This window comes from Piliocolobus tephrosceles, chromosome 1, assembly GCF_002776525.5.
Source record: "Piliocolobus tephrosceles isolate RC106 chromosome 1, ASM277652v3, whole genome shotgun sequence".
Taxonomy (NCBI): Eukaryota; Metazoa; Chordata; class Mammalia; order Primates; family Cercopithecidae; genus Piliocolobus; species Piliocolobus tephrosceles.
In genome coordinates, this window is record NC_045434.1 from 66,732,540 (window position 1) to 66,751,662 (window position 19,123).

Here is a 19,123-nt window from a genome sequence, read left to right on the forward strand (position 1 = left end):
CCTAACTATCTCCACATCACATGATGATAATTGCTTGAATTATATGTTTGGAAACTTTTGCAAATAATTTATTACAAAGAAGAATGAAGAATGAAAAAATGAAGAATCTCTTGTGCATTCCCTAGTACATAAAGGTATACAGACGAAAGACAGTTTTGGAGGTGTAAGGTCAAGATTAGGAACAATTTTTGTTATTAGGCAGGATGTGTAATTAACAAAATGTAAAACGTTCAAATTATAAATAATTGACACTCCCTAAAAGTATCAAACCTGTAACATACTTTATAAATAAGAATATGTAAGACACTAAATTAAAAATCTGATTCCAAGTGGCTGCTAAGCAAACTCAGCATCTATATGAAATCTTGGGTGAGGAAATCCATATGATATTTTCCAACATCAGTCTCAGAAATTTTCCAGTTAGTATTTGGAAAACATAGTTTCTTTTTTTTTAAAAGCAACTTTGGTAGGGAGAATTCTGCATTCTAATCCAGAGGGAAAGGTCATCAATACCCAGTGGCCTTGGCCTAAACTCCTGTATTCGACAAGTTTGAAACTCAAGTTCACCACACATACACACACACAAATAAGTCTCCTGAACAAATAATAGCGATGTTAATCTAGGTTATGGAAACTCACATAATCTGGTTATTTACTTAATAGCTGTGTAATTGGTGAGGAAAGGGTGATTAAATTTTTGGGGCTTTCAATATGAAATTCTTTAAAAGTTTGCAAAATTGGATTACTCAGAACTAGCCAGAAACCATAAACTCAGAATTGTGGTGTCAAGTTCAGATCAATGTCTTGGAGTTCAAGATTATTTTAAGGGAGGCTGCCTGGGGAAAATGTCATTAAACATTTTACCTGAATCCTCTAGATGTCTATCATAAACTCTCTCATGAAGCTTCCTAAAGTATAGGCATTTTAATGTTTTCTGAGTAAAACAGTATTTTGTTTGATCCTTCAATAACAATTCTTGTTTGTAGCCAGATTTCAGCACAGTGCCGGCTCCACAGATATTCACTGAACTAACGAAAATGGTAAAGGATGAATGTCTATGAGCATAAACTGCGACTGAGGGAGAGGTTATATAAAAGCAATGGAAGACAGTTTCTGCTCTAGATTTACAGTCCAACCTCACTTACATAAGTGTCAAATACTTCTTCTTTGTGTCACTCCCTATATACTATTTTGCTCTAGGAATTAGCATTTCCTCCACAAGGGAGAATCACTAAACTCCCTATTTCTCGATGTTGTTTATGCTGTTAATTGTCCAGGTCCTCAAATTACTAAATGAAGTTGAGAGTTGGCGTAAATGGTTGAGCGGTTCAAGTATCTTAAGTAAAAACTAAGTGGCCAATTGTTGTTGTGCTCAGGGTTGGCCTGGGACTGTTGACAATGCTCACAGGTTTACAAATTTTAAAAACCTGCATGTGACATGCTTTCCAGGTCCTTTGTCAGAACGTCTGTCTGACCCCTACTTTTGTGTGGCTTCAAATGTGCGTTTGCTATGTGTAGACAAATTTCAACTCTTAGTTCCAAGAGGTAAACCAAGCTCTGTGTGCCAGCAAGTCTTATCAAGAGCGAGGCTAAGGGGTGAAGTGGGTGCGTGCAGGTGAGTGTGTGTGTGTGTGTGTGTGTGTGTGTGTGTGAGGGAGAGCGAGCGAGAGAGACAACTGCTGTGCTCAGGATTCCTCTCTCTTCTTTGCTTTTTGCGAACTAGCTGTTCCTCCACTTCACAGCGGAGATCTGAGACAAGTATGTGGCTGATTCGGGCAAAACAAAACAAAATAAAACCAAACGAAACCAAAACAGACCTTCCTATTACCAAATCTGAGTTAGTGGGTGGGAATCCTTTTCAACCAAGGAGACCTGTCCTTGGTCCTGACCACATCATTTGCCACTCGCCTCCTTCATCGACTCCGTTTGCTACAAGTACGGAACAAGCGCCAGGAGGCTCGGGCCCGGGCCCCCACAAGTGCTCGGCGCGCCTCGGGCGGGTCTAGGGCGCGGGCCCGTGGCTCTCCGGGCCGGGCACCTGTTTCGAATCCAGACGCGAGGCGCGGTGGGGGCGGTGGGGTGGGGTGGGGTGGAGTGGGATGGGGTGGGGTGGGGGCAGGGTGGCGTCACGTGCCGCCAGCGGCGGCGGCGGCGGCCCCGGGAAGGTTCCATTTCTTCCGCGGCTCGCACTCGCGGTGCTCGGGGCCCCTCCCTCGCCCCGCCCGCGGCGCCCCTCGCGGCCGCGCAGCCGGGCGACTCCGGGCCGGGCCCCGCCCCTCTCGCTGGCGGACTCGGCGTGTCCTCCGCCCGCCCTCGCGCCCGCTGCCCCCGCCATCTAGTTGGTGCGGTCCATGGCGAGCACATCATGGCGATTGAAGGTAAGTGGAGGCTGACAGCGGGGAGCGAGGACGGGGACCGCCCAGCTGGCGGGGGGCTCGGAGGCGCGCCGGCAGGCCGAGGCGCTGACGGGGCCGTCTCCTGAGGGCTGGAGCCGGCTGAGAAGGCGCGGGGGTCCCGGCCGCGTCTCGGGAGGCGGGTGGGCGGAGCGGCGCCGCTGGGACGCCGGGCTCCACTGGCTCGCTCGCCCCGGCCTTCGCAGTTTCAGCGGCCTCCCGGCGGCCGCACGCGGGGCAGAGCTGACTGGCGGGCAGGTACGGCGTCCGGGCCGCTGCCTCCTGCCGGCCGTGCGGTGTGGGGGTCGGGCTGAGGCCCTACAGACCCCGCGGGACGGGCTGGGAGGAGCGAGGGGCCACGGGGAGCTCAGGCTGCACCTTCTTCTCTGGCTCCCGCCGCAGCAAACCATCCTTCCACAATACCCGCCTTCCTGCCAAACTGAGAGTCCAGTTTTTTTGTTCCCTTTCTAACCCTTCCCTGTCCACACTCGGGCTGATGCTGGGTTACACTCTCTGTCCATTCCCCTTCTGTTTGCCGTTGTAGGGTGTCCAGGAAATTTGGGGTTAGGTTAATTTCCTCCTCAAGTGGTTTTGTTCCTCCCCAACACTCAAAACTGTTTTTCTCCATGAAAAGAAGTAAATACGTCTTTACAACAAGCACATATTCTTAGAATCCTGCAAATATCAGTCTGTGAAGTGTTATAGTGCCCACAATGCTCTTATTTCGAAAAGCAGCTTAATAAAAATTAAGTTCCTGGATAAGGTAGTTGACACGAAACTGTATTTTTCTCTTGTTCCAGAAACATGTAACTGGGACCCATTGTCTATATTTTGCCTTGTTTTTAAGGAAGATATTGTGAAAATTAATTTCACACGTCTAGGATGTTTATGTGAAAGATTACATCTTCAGGCCCTGTCTCTTAGATTAACTCAAACAGTGAAAGTAATTTGTAAATTTTCCCTGTGCGTGTATATTCATCTGTACAGCTGTGCAAGGTGCCTGTAGCTGTATCATTATTTGTCTACATTGAATGTGTGTTCCTAAGTAAAACTTTTTAAAGCGTTTCCCTTCTAAGTGACCAATCACTGGTAGTATGCATCTCTGGGGGACTGCTTTTTGTCAGATCGTGTGAACTCCAAAATAGAGTTTAGCTATGTGTTTACGTTTATCTTATTTATTTAAGCGAGGGAGTACTATTGTATACAAGACACGCATTCAAACAGTTTCAAATGTCTACTTTAGTTAAAATGGTGGGGAATAAGATCTACCTATAATTTATGATATTCCTATTATCTGAAGTAGTACTTTCAACGTTTGTTTCCCTGGCTGCCCTTTTACCAAAGGTTAAAAATCAAGAAACCAAACCCACTGATTTATGTTGTGTACTTTATTTTACCAACTAGTTTGTGGTAGAGTTTCTTGTGAAGCCGTGAAGGTAGAAAGGTTTAGCAGAACATGAGGAAAATCCTTCAGCCAGATGCCATTCAGATATGATGCTATAACTTGTAATTTCTTAAAATCTTTTCAGTTTTTTCCTTTTTTTCTTAGTTCTTCCTTTCTTTCTTCTGGCAGTTAAGTGTTATTGATTAATTTTCCATGTCACCTGATGGGATTTTGCTCTGCCTACTACTTAACATGTTTAAAGAATAAGATTTTTTGAATCCTCACATTCTAGAGATTCCTCTGTGTTTGAGATACTCTCGTAAATATTTTCATACTGAAGCATTTGCTTAAGGTTTCATAATACGAAGATCAGGAATTATATCTTTTCTAGTTTGGCAAAGAAACTGTAATTAATATTAGCACTTCAGATAAAGATGGCAGTTCGAATTAGCCTAACTGTGCTCCTTATCACATAGTAAAATAGATTCATTATGCACACCCTCCCTAGGCTGTGTTATGGAGTAGAATGAGTTCTGCATGAGACTCTGTGCTAAGGACATCTTAAAAATTTAGGGGCCCAAAAGGGCATCTCATTTTTTCAATGAAATGTTTCTTAAAACATTCAATTTCTTCATTCACCTATTAATTCAATAGACTTTTGTGTGTGTGTGTGTACAATAGCCGTATACAATGTTCATTGCTGGATTCCATGAGGCCAAAAACATAAATAAGACTATAACCCTTCCCTCAAAGAGTTCATGTTCTATTAGGAGAGACAGATAATTTTAAACATGCAATTACAGTGTAGTGTGAATGCTAAGAGATGGATCATCTTTCCTTTGTATAAAAACATTCAATGATGATGGGTCAAACACTGTTTTTGGCAGTAATTCTTATATTCATAAGGTCTTTGTATTTGGCCGAATATCTGACATTCAGTAATGTCTGTCTACCCATCCTAGTTTTGCTTTCTGCAGCAATAAAAAGCCCACTATTCTCTCTCTCTGTGATATCCCTTCTGCCATTTGAAGACAGCTCTAGAGTGTTTTCTAGATAAAATATCCACTTCCCTTCTCTGGATGATCTGTAGTTGTATGTTTTAAAATTTAGAATATAGTAGTGGGCCATTTCATTCCAGTTATACTATTGAATAGCATACATTAAAACTGTTATACCACTCCTTCACTTGTGTGTAATCCTATTAATATAGCTTAACATTAGAATAGGTTTTTTGGAGCTTCATGTTGGCACAGAGCAAAGCTGTAATCAACTAAAGCCCCAGTCTCTTTTAGCTGGTATACTCTCAAGGCATGTGCCTGCAACTCCTTACTTAGCTAACCAATGTTTTGAACTGAACAGTTCATTTATATCTGTTAAGCATACTCTTATTAGCTATGGCCCAGTGTTTTAGCCCTTGAGTCTAGACTTTTTAGTACTAAGGATTGTTTTTATTTCCTTCTCTGTGTAAACCTCCTATTTTATAACACAAAATTATTTCTACTAAGTAATCATTAATTTCCTCCTTTTATCAGTCAGATGTGTGACTACTAATAAAAAGAGACAAATAAAAGATGCTAGAGTTGGCCGGGCGCGGTGGCTTAAGCCTGTAATCCCAGCACTTTGGGAGGCCGAGGCGGGCGGATCACGAGGTCAGGAGATCGAGACCATCCTGGCTAACACGGTGAAACCCCATCTCTACTAAAAAATACAAAAAACTAGCCGGGCGAGGTGGCGGGCGCCAATAGTCCCAGCTACTCGGGAGGCTGAGGCAGGAGAATGGCGTGAACGTGGGAGGCGGAGCTTGCAGTGAGCTGAGGTCCGGCCACTGCACTCCAGCCCGGGCGCCAGAGCGAGACTCCCTCTCAAAAAAAAAAAAAAAAAAAAAAGATGCTAGAGTTACTACATTGAGCTAACATAATTCCAGTCAGCGGTAAAGAAGTTAGGCTATATTAGGTAAAGTTCCAATTTTTAAAAGGCATTTTGAAATATTGAGAATAGTTATACATCCATACTGTTGGCCCAGTGGTCTGGCAATACCAGATTGGGAATCATTGTTGTAGCCTAGCCTATGAAGTGATGTAATTGCTATCCAGCATATTCATTCTTCTAGTGTTGGCGTCTGTTAATCTGATAGTGTTGACTCTTTTTTGTTGTATTTGAAATTTACTCCTCTCTTGATTACATATTTCTCAGTCTTCTCTTAATCTACCTGACCTAATGTTCTAGTGGCTTCCGTTCTTGACCCTGTTGCCATTGTCTGCTTTATACACATTGCCGTAATTGCACGCATTGAACAATTTTGTAATGACTTATTTACAAATTTGTTTTTCCTGTCCGATTGTAAATTTCTAGGGGTTAATGTCTTATTCATTTGTACCCCTTAGGTTTTGTATGGTACCTGAATACAGTTGTCCCTTGGTAACTGTGGGGGAGATTGGTTCCAGGTGCCCTGGAGATACCAAAATTTGAGAATGCTCAAGGTCTTTATATCGTATGGCATAATATTTGCATCTAACTTATGCACATCCTCTCATATACTTTAAATCATCTCCAGTTTACTTGTAATACCTACTATAATGTAAATGCTATGTAAATAGTTCTTTAGGGGATAATGACGAGAAAAAAAGTCTGTACATATTCAGTGCACATACAACCACTGTAGGCCTAACTATGTTGTCCATGCACGGTTAGTTAAATCCGTAGATGCTGAACCTGTGGATATGGGGGGCCAATTGTATTTTGTATGAACTCAAACCAAGTTTCTATGCATTGTTTCATGGAATTCTGAACATTGTCATCAAAAATTATGCCATTACCCAGAAGCGTATTTCTAACACAGAATTTTCCTGACTTATATTTCCAAATAGTAGCTAGATACTTTCACATGGTTGTCCTCAGCAATCCAAAATGTTTAGCTTGGTATATTCAGAATGTGCCAAAGTTGTCATCACAGCCACCAAATCCAGCCTCATCAAAATTTACCCCCCACTCTGTGCAGATTTACCATCTGAGTGGGATTTTTAAGTAACCAGGAGTCTGAGTTAAAAACCTGGACACCAACCTTGTATTACAGTTCACCTCCCACATCCTGTTGATAACGAAGTCCTGCCAAGTCTACAATTCAAATCAGTTTGTGCTGCTTGGTGTCTTCACTTTAGTTTATGCCCTTATCGCTCATTAAGAGACTTGCATTAATTTCCTAAGTAGTCTTATTTCCAGTGTTAAGTTTCCTTCCAATTCATTTTCCAAAGTAGTGCTAGTTATCGTTGTGTTATAAAATGCAAATCTGAGTTTCTTAAAACCTCAAGATAAGGCTGGTCCTTAATGATCTAACTTCCTTCCTTCATCCAGTCGACATTTTTCTTTCTCTTCCATAAGAATATCAGAAGACTCTGCAGACTGTTTTGCCAAAGTAAAAAATAAACACCTGTTACATTGCTATATTAACTTTAACTACTTAACTTCTCTGGGTAACATTTTTTAAAAATGTAGAATAAGGTTAAACTAGCGAGAATCTATGTGTGTGTGTGTGTATATGTGTGAGTGTATGTAGTGCATTTGCTTTTTATTAATAATGTACCTTATAGTTTGCTACATACATATATTGTATTTTTAAAATAATGAGAAGAATACTGAGATGTTCTTTAAGGTTTCTTTTGGCTCTAAGATTTCTAAGGCAAAATTTAGACTTTCAAAAGCCATTTGAAATACTCAGTTAAAAAACCCAGTAGATTTACTTTTGAATAATTTATAGTTTATTCAAGGTTACTTTTCTAACTCACCAAAGAAAATTAGAAACACTTAGGGAACATTAGAGACACAGTGGTATTTAATTTTTTGTTGTATTAGAATGCAGCTGTGCACTTTGGTAGGCCGAGGTGGGCGGATCAGTTGAAGTCAGGAGTTTGAGACCAGCCTGGCCAACATGGTGAAACCTTGTCTCTACTGAAAATACAAAACTTAGCTGGGTATAGTGGCGCACACCTGTAGTCCCAGCTGCTGGGGAGGCCGAGGCAGGAGAATCACCTAAACCCTGGAGACGGAGGTTGCAGTGAGCTGAGATCGTGCCCCTGCACTCCAACCTGGGCGACAGAGCGAGATTCTGTCTCAAAAAAAAAGAAAAAAAAAAAAGAGAATGCAGCAGTGCATGGCAATGGGGAAAGCAGAGAGAACCATACACTGGCTTAATTTATACAGTTTGTTATTTGAGTAATACTATTTGCATTATTAGTTTATTTGAAAATATTATGTTCATGCATAGTATATATGTGGTAGTATAATAGATTGTTTTCATGAATTTTATTTCCATTTAGCTTACTTTATCCTTTTATTCTTTTCCCCGAATCCTACTCGATTACTACCTAATATGAAAGTGCCTATATATGAATAATGTAAGACTGAACAAACTACTATAAATAAAACATTTCACGCTTTTGAGTAAAATGATTATATGCATATTTTGTATGTCTATATAGTAGTATCTTAATTGGACCCTATCAAATTAGAACACTTGATTTACCATTTTTTTAGAAGGGGGAAATAGTGACAACTCAGGAAGCTGTTATTGGGCATTTACGAACAAATTTTGAAGAGCTACACATGTATTCAGAACAATTTCTTATTTTCACATTTTTAGGACTATGTTAGAATTGGTATTCAAGATATTATTTTGAGTCATCGTGAGATAGAAATTTTAATGAATATTAAATTATCTTCGGTATTCTGAACTTAATGCAGTAATGCATATGAGTAGCTTTAAAAAATAATTTGGTGCAGAAGTAAAAAAAAAAAGTTTTATTCTCTGTTGACTAGAAAATACACTTAAGTAGAATTTTTTGTGAGCACATACTTAAGGTTTTATTGTGTTATGTTAATGAGTATCTAGCAGTCAAAAGCATAATTGACCAAATGAATTGAATTAAAAAGTAGCTCAAAAGTTGGAAAAATGGATTAATTTGTGAACAGTAAATTTAATTTTATAGGATAAAATTTATACCTCTTAGAAAAGACTATTGAATAAATTCATAGGAACTTATATGGATCAAATGAGATACCGTATTTAGCATGCTTTGTAAATTATAAAGTGCTCTAAGATATTGTTGTGAATAAGATCTAGTTTATTTTATGTGATGCTTGAGGGGTAGTATGTGTCTCAAAGTGTAGGCTGCTATCTAATAGGAGTATCATAGATAAAATGAGTTTGTAAAAATATAGAAAGGACTTGACTTTTTCAGACTATTTTAACTCTACAGTAATTGCATAGCAACAGCAAAAAGTAAAGGAATTCCAATTTGGGAGGATAACTCCCAGAGGGTTGGAGGCCTGAAGGTTTTTTTCCCCTCTTTTTTAAAGAAAAAATTCAAAAAAGAGGACAGGTTAAGAAGTATGAGAAAGTTAACATTTATTTTGGAATATTTACATTGGAGAATGTTTGACATTCAATGATAACTGTAGAAAAGAAGAAAACATCTCCAGAGCCTGAATTTGTTTGAATTTTATATTCTACTTGGTGAAGAATGCAAAGGGAATTACCTTTTTTTGGGTGCTTGCCACGGGCCAGGCAACATATATTCATTTTCTCAGTCATGAATAGCACCACTTCTCCCTCTGTTGTCTGCAGCAGACATCTGTTTTATTAAGACATCTTTTTTCCTGCCAGTTGTGGACTTGGTTTCCGAATCCTTGGCAACACTACCCTCCACCCCTACCCTGGCAGCTACTACCAATCCATCAGAATTAGTATACAAGATGAAAGCTATTTTCTGTCGTGAGGTTATTATTACTATTTTATAGATTACTTTAGCTATTATTTTTACTTACTCCGAAGATTAAGTAGCAAGCACAGGTTTGCAAAGACAGTACTAGGTGATGCTGACTTTAGAATTGAAGTCTGACTCAATTCAGAAGCAATGATCTTTATGTAACACTGTGTTTTAAATTGGTGACCAAAATTGGTATTATTCCTTGAATGGTCTAATTAGGGACAAAACTAAAAGATGTCTAGAGGTTAGTGACTATGGTCTAAGTGGATTAAGTTGATTGGGGGTTGGTAGCATTAGTAGTTTCATGCTTATGATGTGCAGTATAGGTGTCTGCATAAGGATTAGCTATAAAAGAGTTTATAATTGTAAGGTAGGTGATCATTTAAAGGCTCTGACTGATGCATGTGCTTTGGAGAAGAATCTTTAGATGAGATGGAATTTAAAACATTTCTAAGGTAGCCTTTCAGTGTTTGACCAAGAAGAAATAAGTAGAACCTGTAAATTGTGGTGATTTAGGCTAATGGTCAGAATAAACATGGTAGACAAAATACAGTTGATTTTGAAAAGGACTCTTAGATCCATTTTAAAGGAACTAAATTTAGGGGTTTAGTTCCATGTTTGTGTGCAGGTATACAAAATTGCGCTTCATTTTATTGTAAATTCACAAATTTGCATTTTTTACAAATTGAAAGTTTGTGGCAACTCTGCGGTGAACGAACCTATTGGCACAATTTTTTCAACAGCATATGCTCACCTTGTGTCTCTGTGCCACGTTTTGGTAATTCTTGTAATATTTGAAACTTTTTCATTATTATTATATTTGTTATGGTGATCTGTGATCAGTGATCTTTGATGCTGCTGTTGTAATTGTTTTGGGCGCTACGAGCCATGCCAATATGGGCGCTATGAGCCATGGCAAACTTAGTTGATAAATGTTGTGTGTGTTCTGATTGTTCCTCCAACCAGTTATTCCCTCAGTCTCTCTTCCTTTCCTCAGGCTTGCCTATTCCCTGAGACACAACAATTAATAACCCTACAAATGTTAAGTGAAAGGAAGATTCACATGTCTCTCACTTTAAATCAAAAGCTAGAAATGATTAATCCTAGTGAGGAAGGCATGTTAAAAGCTGAGACTGGCCAAAAGCTAGGCCTTTTGTGCCAGTAGCTGAAGTTGTGAATGCAAAGGAAAATTAACAGTGCTACCTGCTGTAGTGAACACATGAGTGACAGGAAGACTTAACAGGCTTATTGCTGATATGGAGAAGTTCGAGTGGTCTGGATGACAGATTAAACCAGCCACAACATTCCCTAAAGCCAAAGCCTAATTTAGAGTAAGACCCTCACTCTCTTCAATTCTATGAATGCTGAGAGAAGTGAAGAAGCTGTAGATGAAAAGTTGGAAGCCAGCAGAGGTTAGGGTAGTTCATAAGGTTTAGAAAGAAGCTATCTCCATAACATAAAAGTATGAGGTGAAGCAGCAAGTGCTGATGGAGAAGCTGTAGCAGGTTATCCATAAGATCTAGCTGAGATCATTGATGAAGGTGGCTACACTAAACAACAGATTTTCATTGTAGGTGAAACAGCCTTCTATTAGAAGTGGATGCCATCTAAGAGTTTCATAGCTAGAGAGGAGAAGTCAGTGCCTGGCTTCAAAGCTTCAAAGGACAGGCTGACTCTCTTGTTAGGGGCTGATGCATCTGGTGACTTTAAGTGGAAGCCAGTGCCCATTGACGATTCTGAAAGTCCTTGGGGTTTTAAGAAGGATGCTAAATGCACTCTGTGTGCTCTGCAAGTAGAACAACAAAGCCTAAATTTTTGGGGTTTTAGATGACAGAACGTCTGTTTACAGCATGGTTTATTGAATATTTTGAGTCTGCTGTTGAGTCCTACTGCGTAGAAAAAAGATTCATTTCAAAATGTTACTGCTCTTTGACAAGGCATCTGCTCACCCAGGAGCTCTAATGGAGACGTACAAGGAGATGAACGTTGTTTTCATGCCTGCTAATGTAATATTTATTCTGTAGCTCATGAATCAAGGATTAGTTAAGACTTTCAAGCTTTATTATTTAGAAAATACATTGTGTAAGGCTATAGCTGCCATAGATAGTGATTCCTTTGATGGATCTGGCAAAGTAAATTGAAAACTTTCTGGAAAGGATTAATCATTCTAGATGCCATTAAGAACATTTGTGATTCGTTTGAGGAGGCCAAAATATCAACATTAATAGGAGTTTGGAAGAAGTTGATTCCAGCTATCATGGATGACTTTGAGAGGCTCAAGACTTAAGTAGGGGAAGCCACTACAGATGAGGTGAAACTAGCAAGAGAACTAGAATTAGAAGTGGAGCCTGAATATGTGACTAAATTGCTGAAATCTCATGATAAAACTTGAATGGATGAGGAGTTGCTTATGTGGATGAACAGAGTGGTTTCCTGAGATGAAATCTACTGGTGAAGCTGCTATGAACATTGTTGAAATGACAAAGGGTTTAGAATATTATATACACTTAGTTGATAAAAAAAGCAGTAGGGTTTGAGAGGATTGACTCCAGTTTTTAAAGTTCTATTGTGGGTAAAATGCCATCAAACAGCATTGGATGCTACAGAGAAATCTTCCATGAAAGGAAGACTCACCCATCGGTGTGGTAAGCTTCATTGTCTAATTTTAAGAAATTGCTACAACCACCCCAACCTTCATCAGCCATCATCCTGATTGGTCCACAATCATCAACATCAAGGCAAAACCCTTCACCAGCAAAAAGATAGGACTTGCTGAAGGTTTAGACAATCATTACTATTTTTTTTTTGCAATAAATTATTTTTAAATTAAGGTCATACATTTTTTAAGATACAATGATATGGTACACTTAATAGACTACAGTCTAGTGTAAACATAACTTTTGTTTGCACTGGGAAACCAAAAAGTTTATGTGACTTGTTTTATTGTGATATACACTTTATTGCAGTGGTTGGGAGTCAAACCCATTGATATCTCTGAGGTATGCCTGTACCTGGATGTATTTCGATGGGGCTGTCATGTAACTACATATTTTCCTTCTGTAAACATGTGGGCAAGTACATATGTTGTAATGATCCTTTTGTTTATTTTTTTAAAATTCCAGTTTCCAATGACACTCATATATATATTCATACACAAACACATGCACACAATCACAGCATACGTGTGTGCCCACACACATCTATTTTCTCTTACACCCCTTATTCCAATTGTAGAGGATTATGCCAGTTTACGTTTTGCTCCTACATGGGTTTGCCTGAGGGAAAAGATGGTAACTTTGACTAAGCTTGTCATTTTCTGTTTCTCCTTTCCATGTTGCTGAGATGATTATTTCAAAAGCAGTGCTACTATTATCTCCAAGTATAGTTTTTATGCAGTTCTATTTAAATTACCTTAAAGGATTGGAAAACAATTTCATAACTTTCAGTTTTTTCATAAAAATGAAGAAAAATCAATATTTACTTTCCAAAATGCATTAAACATAATGTTCTTTTTTTTTTTTTCCCCTGACAATTAGCTAGTGACCTTGAACAACTTTAACTTTTGGGGTCTCCATTTATCTATAAAATTATGAACTAGACAAATGTGTTTCTGAGTTCTAGTGTCTTACGTTCTGTTGTCCCAGTCTTCATTTTCTTGAATTAAATTTGATGTGTGGAAAATTGTATTTATACAGGAGTTCATTTTGGGGGTGATTATGTTAGTGGAAGATTAATCTCTTTCCAAAGATACTGGCTAAGTGACTAAATAAGCATTCCCTCTTGTGCATTACACTGTTAAAAGCAGTATACCACTTTTTGGATTACCACCACATCTAAATCAAGATATGTCTACAGTGTCTTTCTTGCCTCCTGCTTACAAATTTAACATTTCTTTTGGAAACTTTTCGGATTTACTTTTCAAGACAAAATAAGACATAAAATTTGTACAAAGTTCAACTTATCTTTAACTGAAAAAGTATTTAAGCCTTTGACTTCCAAACAGACATATACATTAAAAAATTTACATTTAACCTAGAGAATGCATATTTTTTCCTTACACTCCTCCCAGTCTTAGGAATGATTGGGGATAAAAAGAACACTAGGCTGGGCATGGTGGCTCACGCCTGTAATCCCAGCACTTTGGGAGGCCAAGGCAGGTGGATCATGAGGTCAAGAGATCGAGACCATCCTGGGCAACATAGCGAAATCCTGTCTCTACTTAAAATACAAAAATGAGGCACCATTTGCACGTGCCTGTAGTCCCAGCTACTCGGGAGGCCGAGGCAGGACAATTGCTTGAACCTGGGAGGCGGAGGTTGCAGTGAGCTGAGATTGCGCCACTGCACTCCAGCCTGGTGACAGAGTGAGACTCCATCTCAAAAAAAAAAAAAAAAAAAGGAACACTGAATTTCAGTTTCCAATAATGTAATAAATTTATATGACTTTTTTGTATTTCTTCTTTTGTATTTTTAAAAGCAGTGTTTTCTTGAATTTTATTTTATTGTCTGGAAATTATGTATCCTTAGTATTTCTGTTCACTGTTCATTTTTGTAAGAATAGTGATTTCTTTTGAGTTCCACATGTACATCAGTGAAGTCTTATTTGTTGGTTAGAATTTAGGGGACAAATATCAAGAAAGGTCGTGCATAGTCTTATTTGCTTATTTGACTTTTGTGGGTATTTTGACAAATTTGGCAGCTAATTGACTGTAAATATGAAATGTAGTGACAAATTTGGCAGCTAATTGACTGTAAATATGAAATATAGTGATTATTTGAGTAACTTTAAAAATTTATGAGGTTCTTTGATATAGATAAATTGAATGCTTTTAAAAGTGGGAATTGGCTTTCATTGTCATTCTGCAGTTTTGAGAAATATCTTAGAATGTAGTAGTTTTTATTGTTACTGTACATACTAAACCTTGTAAAAATAATGCTGGTACAGTTAAGATTAGGTGTATGTGGTAAAACCTAATCAATTTATATTAAATACATGGGAGAGTTTAGTTCTAATTACAGGCCTTAAAAAGTATAGCGTTTTTACATGAATTAGCTATGTAACTCAAACTAAGTTACGTGTGTAACTTCTAGAGAATAAGCCTTAATGTGCATGGAACATATTTCTAAGTAACCTCTGAAAACATCATAGGCCTCAGTATATTAATACGTTATAATTATGTTATTTTTATTACATGACCCTTCTAATGTTTCAAAAATAGCTTTTTGTTATAATTCGGTAAATAGCCAGTCATTGGATTAGCATCTCCTCAATTGGAAAGAACTGTAGCGCGCAGGTATATTTCATTCTAGCCTTTCAGCAGGTAATCTGTGTTCACTGGTAATATTCCAATTAACACTCTATTTTTTGCACTGGGGTTTTGCTGAATAATTCCTTTATAACCCCATAGCTTTAAGTTAGGTGTTTCTTCTTGCAAAGCCTATCTTCCTGATAATCAGTGATTATTCTGTATTTTTAATAATAAAGAAGCAATACCATTGTTACAACCAAGTCAGAATGAAGATCTAACCTACTTTGGTGATAGAAATACTATTTTCTAGTTTTTTTAGCTTGCTTCTCAGACGACCTACTTTTTTTAGTGGATATCATGGTTTTTACTTCTCATGTTATTGCTGTAGGATATTTCTGTTTCTTATATCCAAGCTGTTTATAAAAGCTTCTGTGCTAAACTGAAATGATTAAATTATTTAATATTTTCATTATGGAAAGACTAAAAGTACTTCACAATAATTATAAGGTCATACATATACAGAACACTACAAAGTTTTATTCAGCTTACATTAAAGTGGTGACATGCTTCTGAGTGAAGGAAATATGTCTATATAGTAGTAACTAATAGATAAAATTACTGTTATAATAGAATATTCAAAGTATGTGTTTATGGGGTACTGTGTGATGTTTTGATATATGTATACATTGTGGAATGATTAAATCAAGCTAATTAACATATCAGTCACTTCGCCTTTTTTGTAGTGAGAACATTTAAGGTCTATTCTTTTAGAAATTTTGACATATACAACACATTATTAATGACTGTAGTGACCATGCTATGCGGTAGAGCTCTAGAACTCCTCGTCTATCTGAAACTTTGTGCCCTTTGCAGTATCTCCCCATTTCCTATCCTGCTCCTCTCCATTCCCTTCTTCTCTCCCACCTCTGGTAACTACCATTCTACTCTACATCTGTGAATTTGACTTTTGTAGGTTCCACATACAAGTGATATCTTGCAGTATTTGTCCTTCCGTGTCTGCTTTCTTTCACTTGGCATAATGTCCTCCGGGTTCATCCATATTGTTGCATATGACAGAATTTCCTTGTTTTTTTAGACTGCATAGTATTCCACCGCATATATTTACCACATTTTCTTTATCTATTTCCACCATTTGCCATTATCTTCTAAAGTTAAACATACATTTGCCCCATAAACCCACCCGTTCTCCTCAAAATACATTTAGAAGAAACGCACGCACAGCATGCATGTGGGAAACAGAGACATGTATTATATAAAAAGGTTCATAGCAAAATGAGTCATAGCAAACCCAAATCAATTCAAATGTTTATGAATGGTAGAATTGAAATTTTTACATATGTATGCATGAATATATGTATATATATGTATATTTATACACAATGGAATTATATACAGAAATGAAAAGGAATGAGCCACAACTACAAGCAATAAAATAGTTTGATCTTACAAACCTAATGTTGAAAGAAGTAGGACTCAAAAATGCCCACTTAACAATTCCACTTGTATAAATTTTCTAAGCAGACAAAACCAAGCTGTGGTGATAGCACTCAGAAGATTAGGTACTTCTGGGGCACAAAGTAGTGCCTAGGAAGGTGAGTTAAAGGGGCTCCTGGAATGCCAGCAAAGTTCTGGTTCTTGACTTGGTTTGTAGCAACTCAGGTGCTTACTTTGTGATAATTACATGAACGTTTTATACATTTGTGCACTTTTCTGTATTTTTGGTTTTTGGCCCAATAAGTAGAGATTTTTTTAAAAAAGAAACATTACAAAAGACTCTTTCCAAAAAAGAATAATCAAAGTAATTTTTAAAGTTAAATTTGTTTTTATCATCATACTATTAAATTTGTTTTACAAATTTGTTTTACAAATATTAAAATTACTATTATTACAAATAATAGTGGGTTGTTGGAGAATATATAATATGAGCATATATGATAAAATATAAATAGTAACTTTACAGGATTGACCTTTCAATAACTTACATGTGTATGTTAAGGCTCAGATACAAAAGTGGGTCCTCTCTTACAGTCTTTCCTTCTAGACGATGTGAAGAGATGCTTGGGAAATGGTGATGTGATTTCTGCGGTTGAGAAGCTTGCCATTCAGAATCACATACTTGAATGAAGTGTCTTTATTCTGAGACTTCCTAAGACCTAATTTCTGGGTTGTTCCAGAAAATTCTGTTATCAGGCTATCATATTCATTTAGTTAACTATAAAGAGAAGAGTTAGGGAAACTTTTTCTGAGGTTACTTTTAGGTGCTAATTTAAAATGATTCTTTGTAACAGTCAAATTCACACTACTTTCTTTGTTCTTAACTTCCCATAAACTTTTTTTAACAGGTGGAGAGAGAACCTGTGGAGTACATGAACTTATCTGTATTAGAAAAGGTAAGTCACTGCTCTGCATGGCTATTTAAATACTAACTGAATACTTTCAAAGTGTATAATAGATTTTAGTAGGATGGCGTATAATTTGTATTTATAAAGTGTAAATTTATAGTAAATATTAACATTTGTCTTATAGACTTAAGCATTCATAAAGTGCATATTACTTATTATGTGATTATTGAGAGTTGTTGCTTTATATTTAGTTTCGATGGGCTGATAGAGCCTGCCTGGTTTCTAGCATATTGGTTATTAGACATGGTGAAGAGGCAAAGAATGGAGGGTTTGATTTTTGTTCCCTTTCAGAATCTGGAATCTGAGTGCATGCTGATCTCCCATTGACTTCTGTTCTATTACTGTACCCCATCAGAGAGATGTGAGGACTTGGTTGAAATTCAAATCGGGAACATATCCAAAGACCACAACATCCTTTGACACCAACAACTGTCTATGCTTCCTTAGAAGGAGCCACCTGACAACTGGGTGGTTCAACAAAGTGGCCCCAGGAAAGGTAATTCAGTTACTAGGTGGGAGGCAAGGAATCAGGTATTCTCTAGATTTGGAAGAATCAGGAGAACCTTGGGAGTCCTCACAACTCCTTATAAGTAATCACAAATCTGTGAAATGGTATGAAGAAAAGATATTCCTGGGGAGGTCAGGGGAAGAAATCCTCATAAATTTACTACTCTTGTCTCTTTTTAAACTTGGGGCACTTTCTTTTCTTGCATCTCTCTTCAAACTCACTTGGCCCTCCTGAGTCTAGCCAACTAACAGCACTCCTCCCATCCCTAATATTTCACTTTAAGGAAGTTTGGAGCAGTGTCATTATTTGGCACTCATACCTGGGTATTAGAGGCGTGGCAGGAAAATGTCAACATATTTTCAGTAAGTCTTTAACAGCTCTGAAAATCTTCAACTTCTTTAGACTTTAAAAACATTTTAATCCTTTTTAGGTGAATTTATGTCACTATTAGTGACATGGTTGTACTAGTTTATCTGTGAGTCATTGCATGCAATTGCTGTTCATTTAAAATCTTCTTTCTTTATTAAAATACAGTTTTTCCGTATACCTTTCCTCTGGTACCACAAAGGAGGAAATTGAAGTCAGTTTCGTGAAATCTCAAATTTAGGATTGTGATTCTCATGCTAGAACCATTGTTGATTTGTGCTTCTTACCTAAAGTGGAGGTAGGGGATAGACAAATTTATGCATTGTTTTATTTCTCCACGTAAACATTTGTAGTCTTCTGCTATTTATATAAATCCAGAATTACTAAAAATGTTTAAAATAATTTTATAGTTATTATCCAGTCCCACTAAAACTTTTTAAAACTTTTAATTTGATGGGATAGCAAAAGACAGTAAAGATCAGTTGGAATCAAAAGCTATTAAAGGTGTGGTCAGGTGAAAAGAGAATCAAGACAAGAATAGAGACAGCTAGAAGTAAGAAAATGAAAAGGTTTAGAGGGTCTTTTGTGGCTACCAAGGGAACAGAAAGCTACAATGGAGAAAATTAGATAAGGATAGAGGATAGTGTGAATATATCTTTTTTTATCATGGCTTTTTTTGTTGTTGTTCTTTATTGCTGTCTCTATTCCTTTTCAGGTAGTTCTCAAAGTATGCTTTACCCAGATTTCTCTATATTAGTCTAGCTTTTTTGCTGTCTTCCATTATCTATAGAAATTTAATTCTGCATTTAAAAAATTTATTCACACCACAGCCATGACATGGAAAAATATCTGAATCTCTGTTTATCCTCTCAACATTCAGTACAGTAAATTTTTCATAAGTATTTGAATATTTTTAGAATTAATGCTCTGGGCTGAAGCTTTTTGCGTTTTATGCTAGACTTCCATAGAGTAGATCATATGAAAGTTGTGAAGAGTAATTATAATGAGTATCAATGATTATTCTAATGAAATGACATCT

General features: G+C 37.5%; 1 protein-coding gene across 5 annotated transcripts in view; it reads left to right on the forward strand.

Annotated features, from left to right (window-relative positions):
• The first annotated feature begins 2,274 nt into the window (after nucleotides 1–2,274).
• The window catches only part of SYT14 (synaptotagmin 14), a 229,296-nt gene continuing 212,447 nt past the window's right edge, over nucleotides 2,275–19,123 (forward strand). For 2 of the 5 annotated variants that reach the window (XM_023198347.2, XM_023198349.2), the window contains exons 1-2: nucleotides 2,328–2,378; nucleotides 17,151–17,198. In XM_023198347.2, coding sequence (XP_023054115.1) covers nucleotides 2,366–2,378; nucleotides 17,151–17,198 — 61 coding nt within the window. In that variant the 5' untranslated portion in view covers nucleotides 2,328–2,365. Of the gene's footprint in view, nucleotides 2,379–17,150; nucleotides 17,199–17,501; nucleotides 17,707–19,123 lie in introns of all 5 variants that reach the window. The other 3 variants (XM_023198350.1, XM_023198345.2, XM_023198346.3) reach the window with 3 other exon arrangements.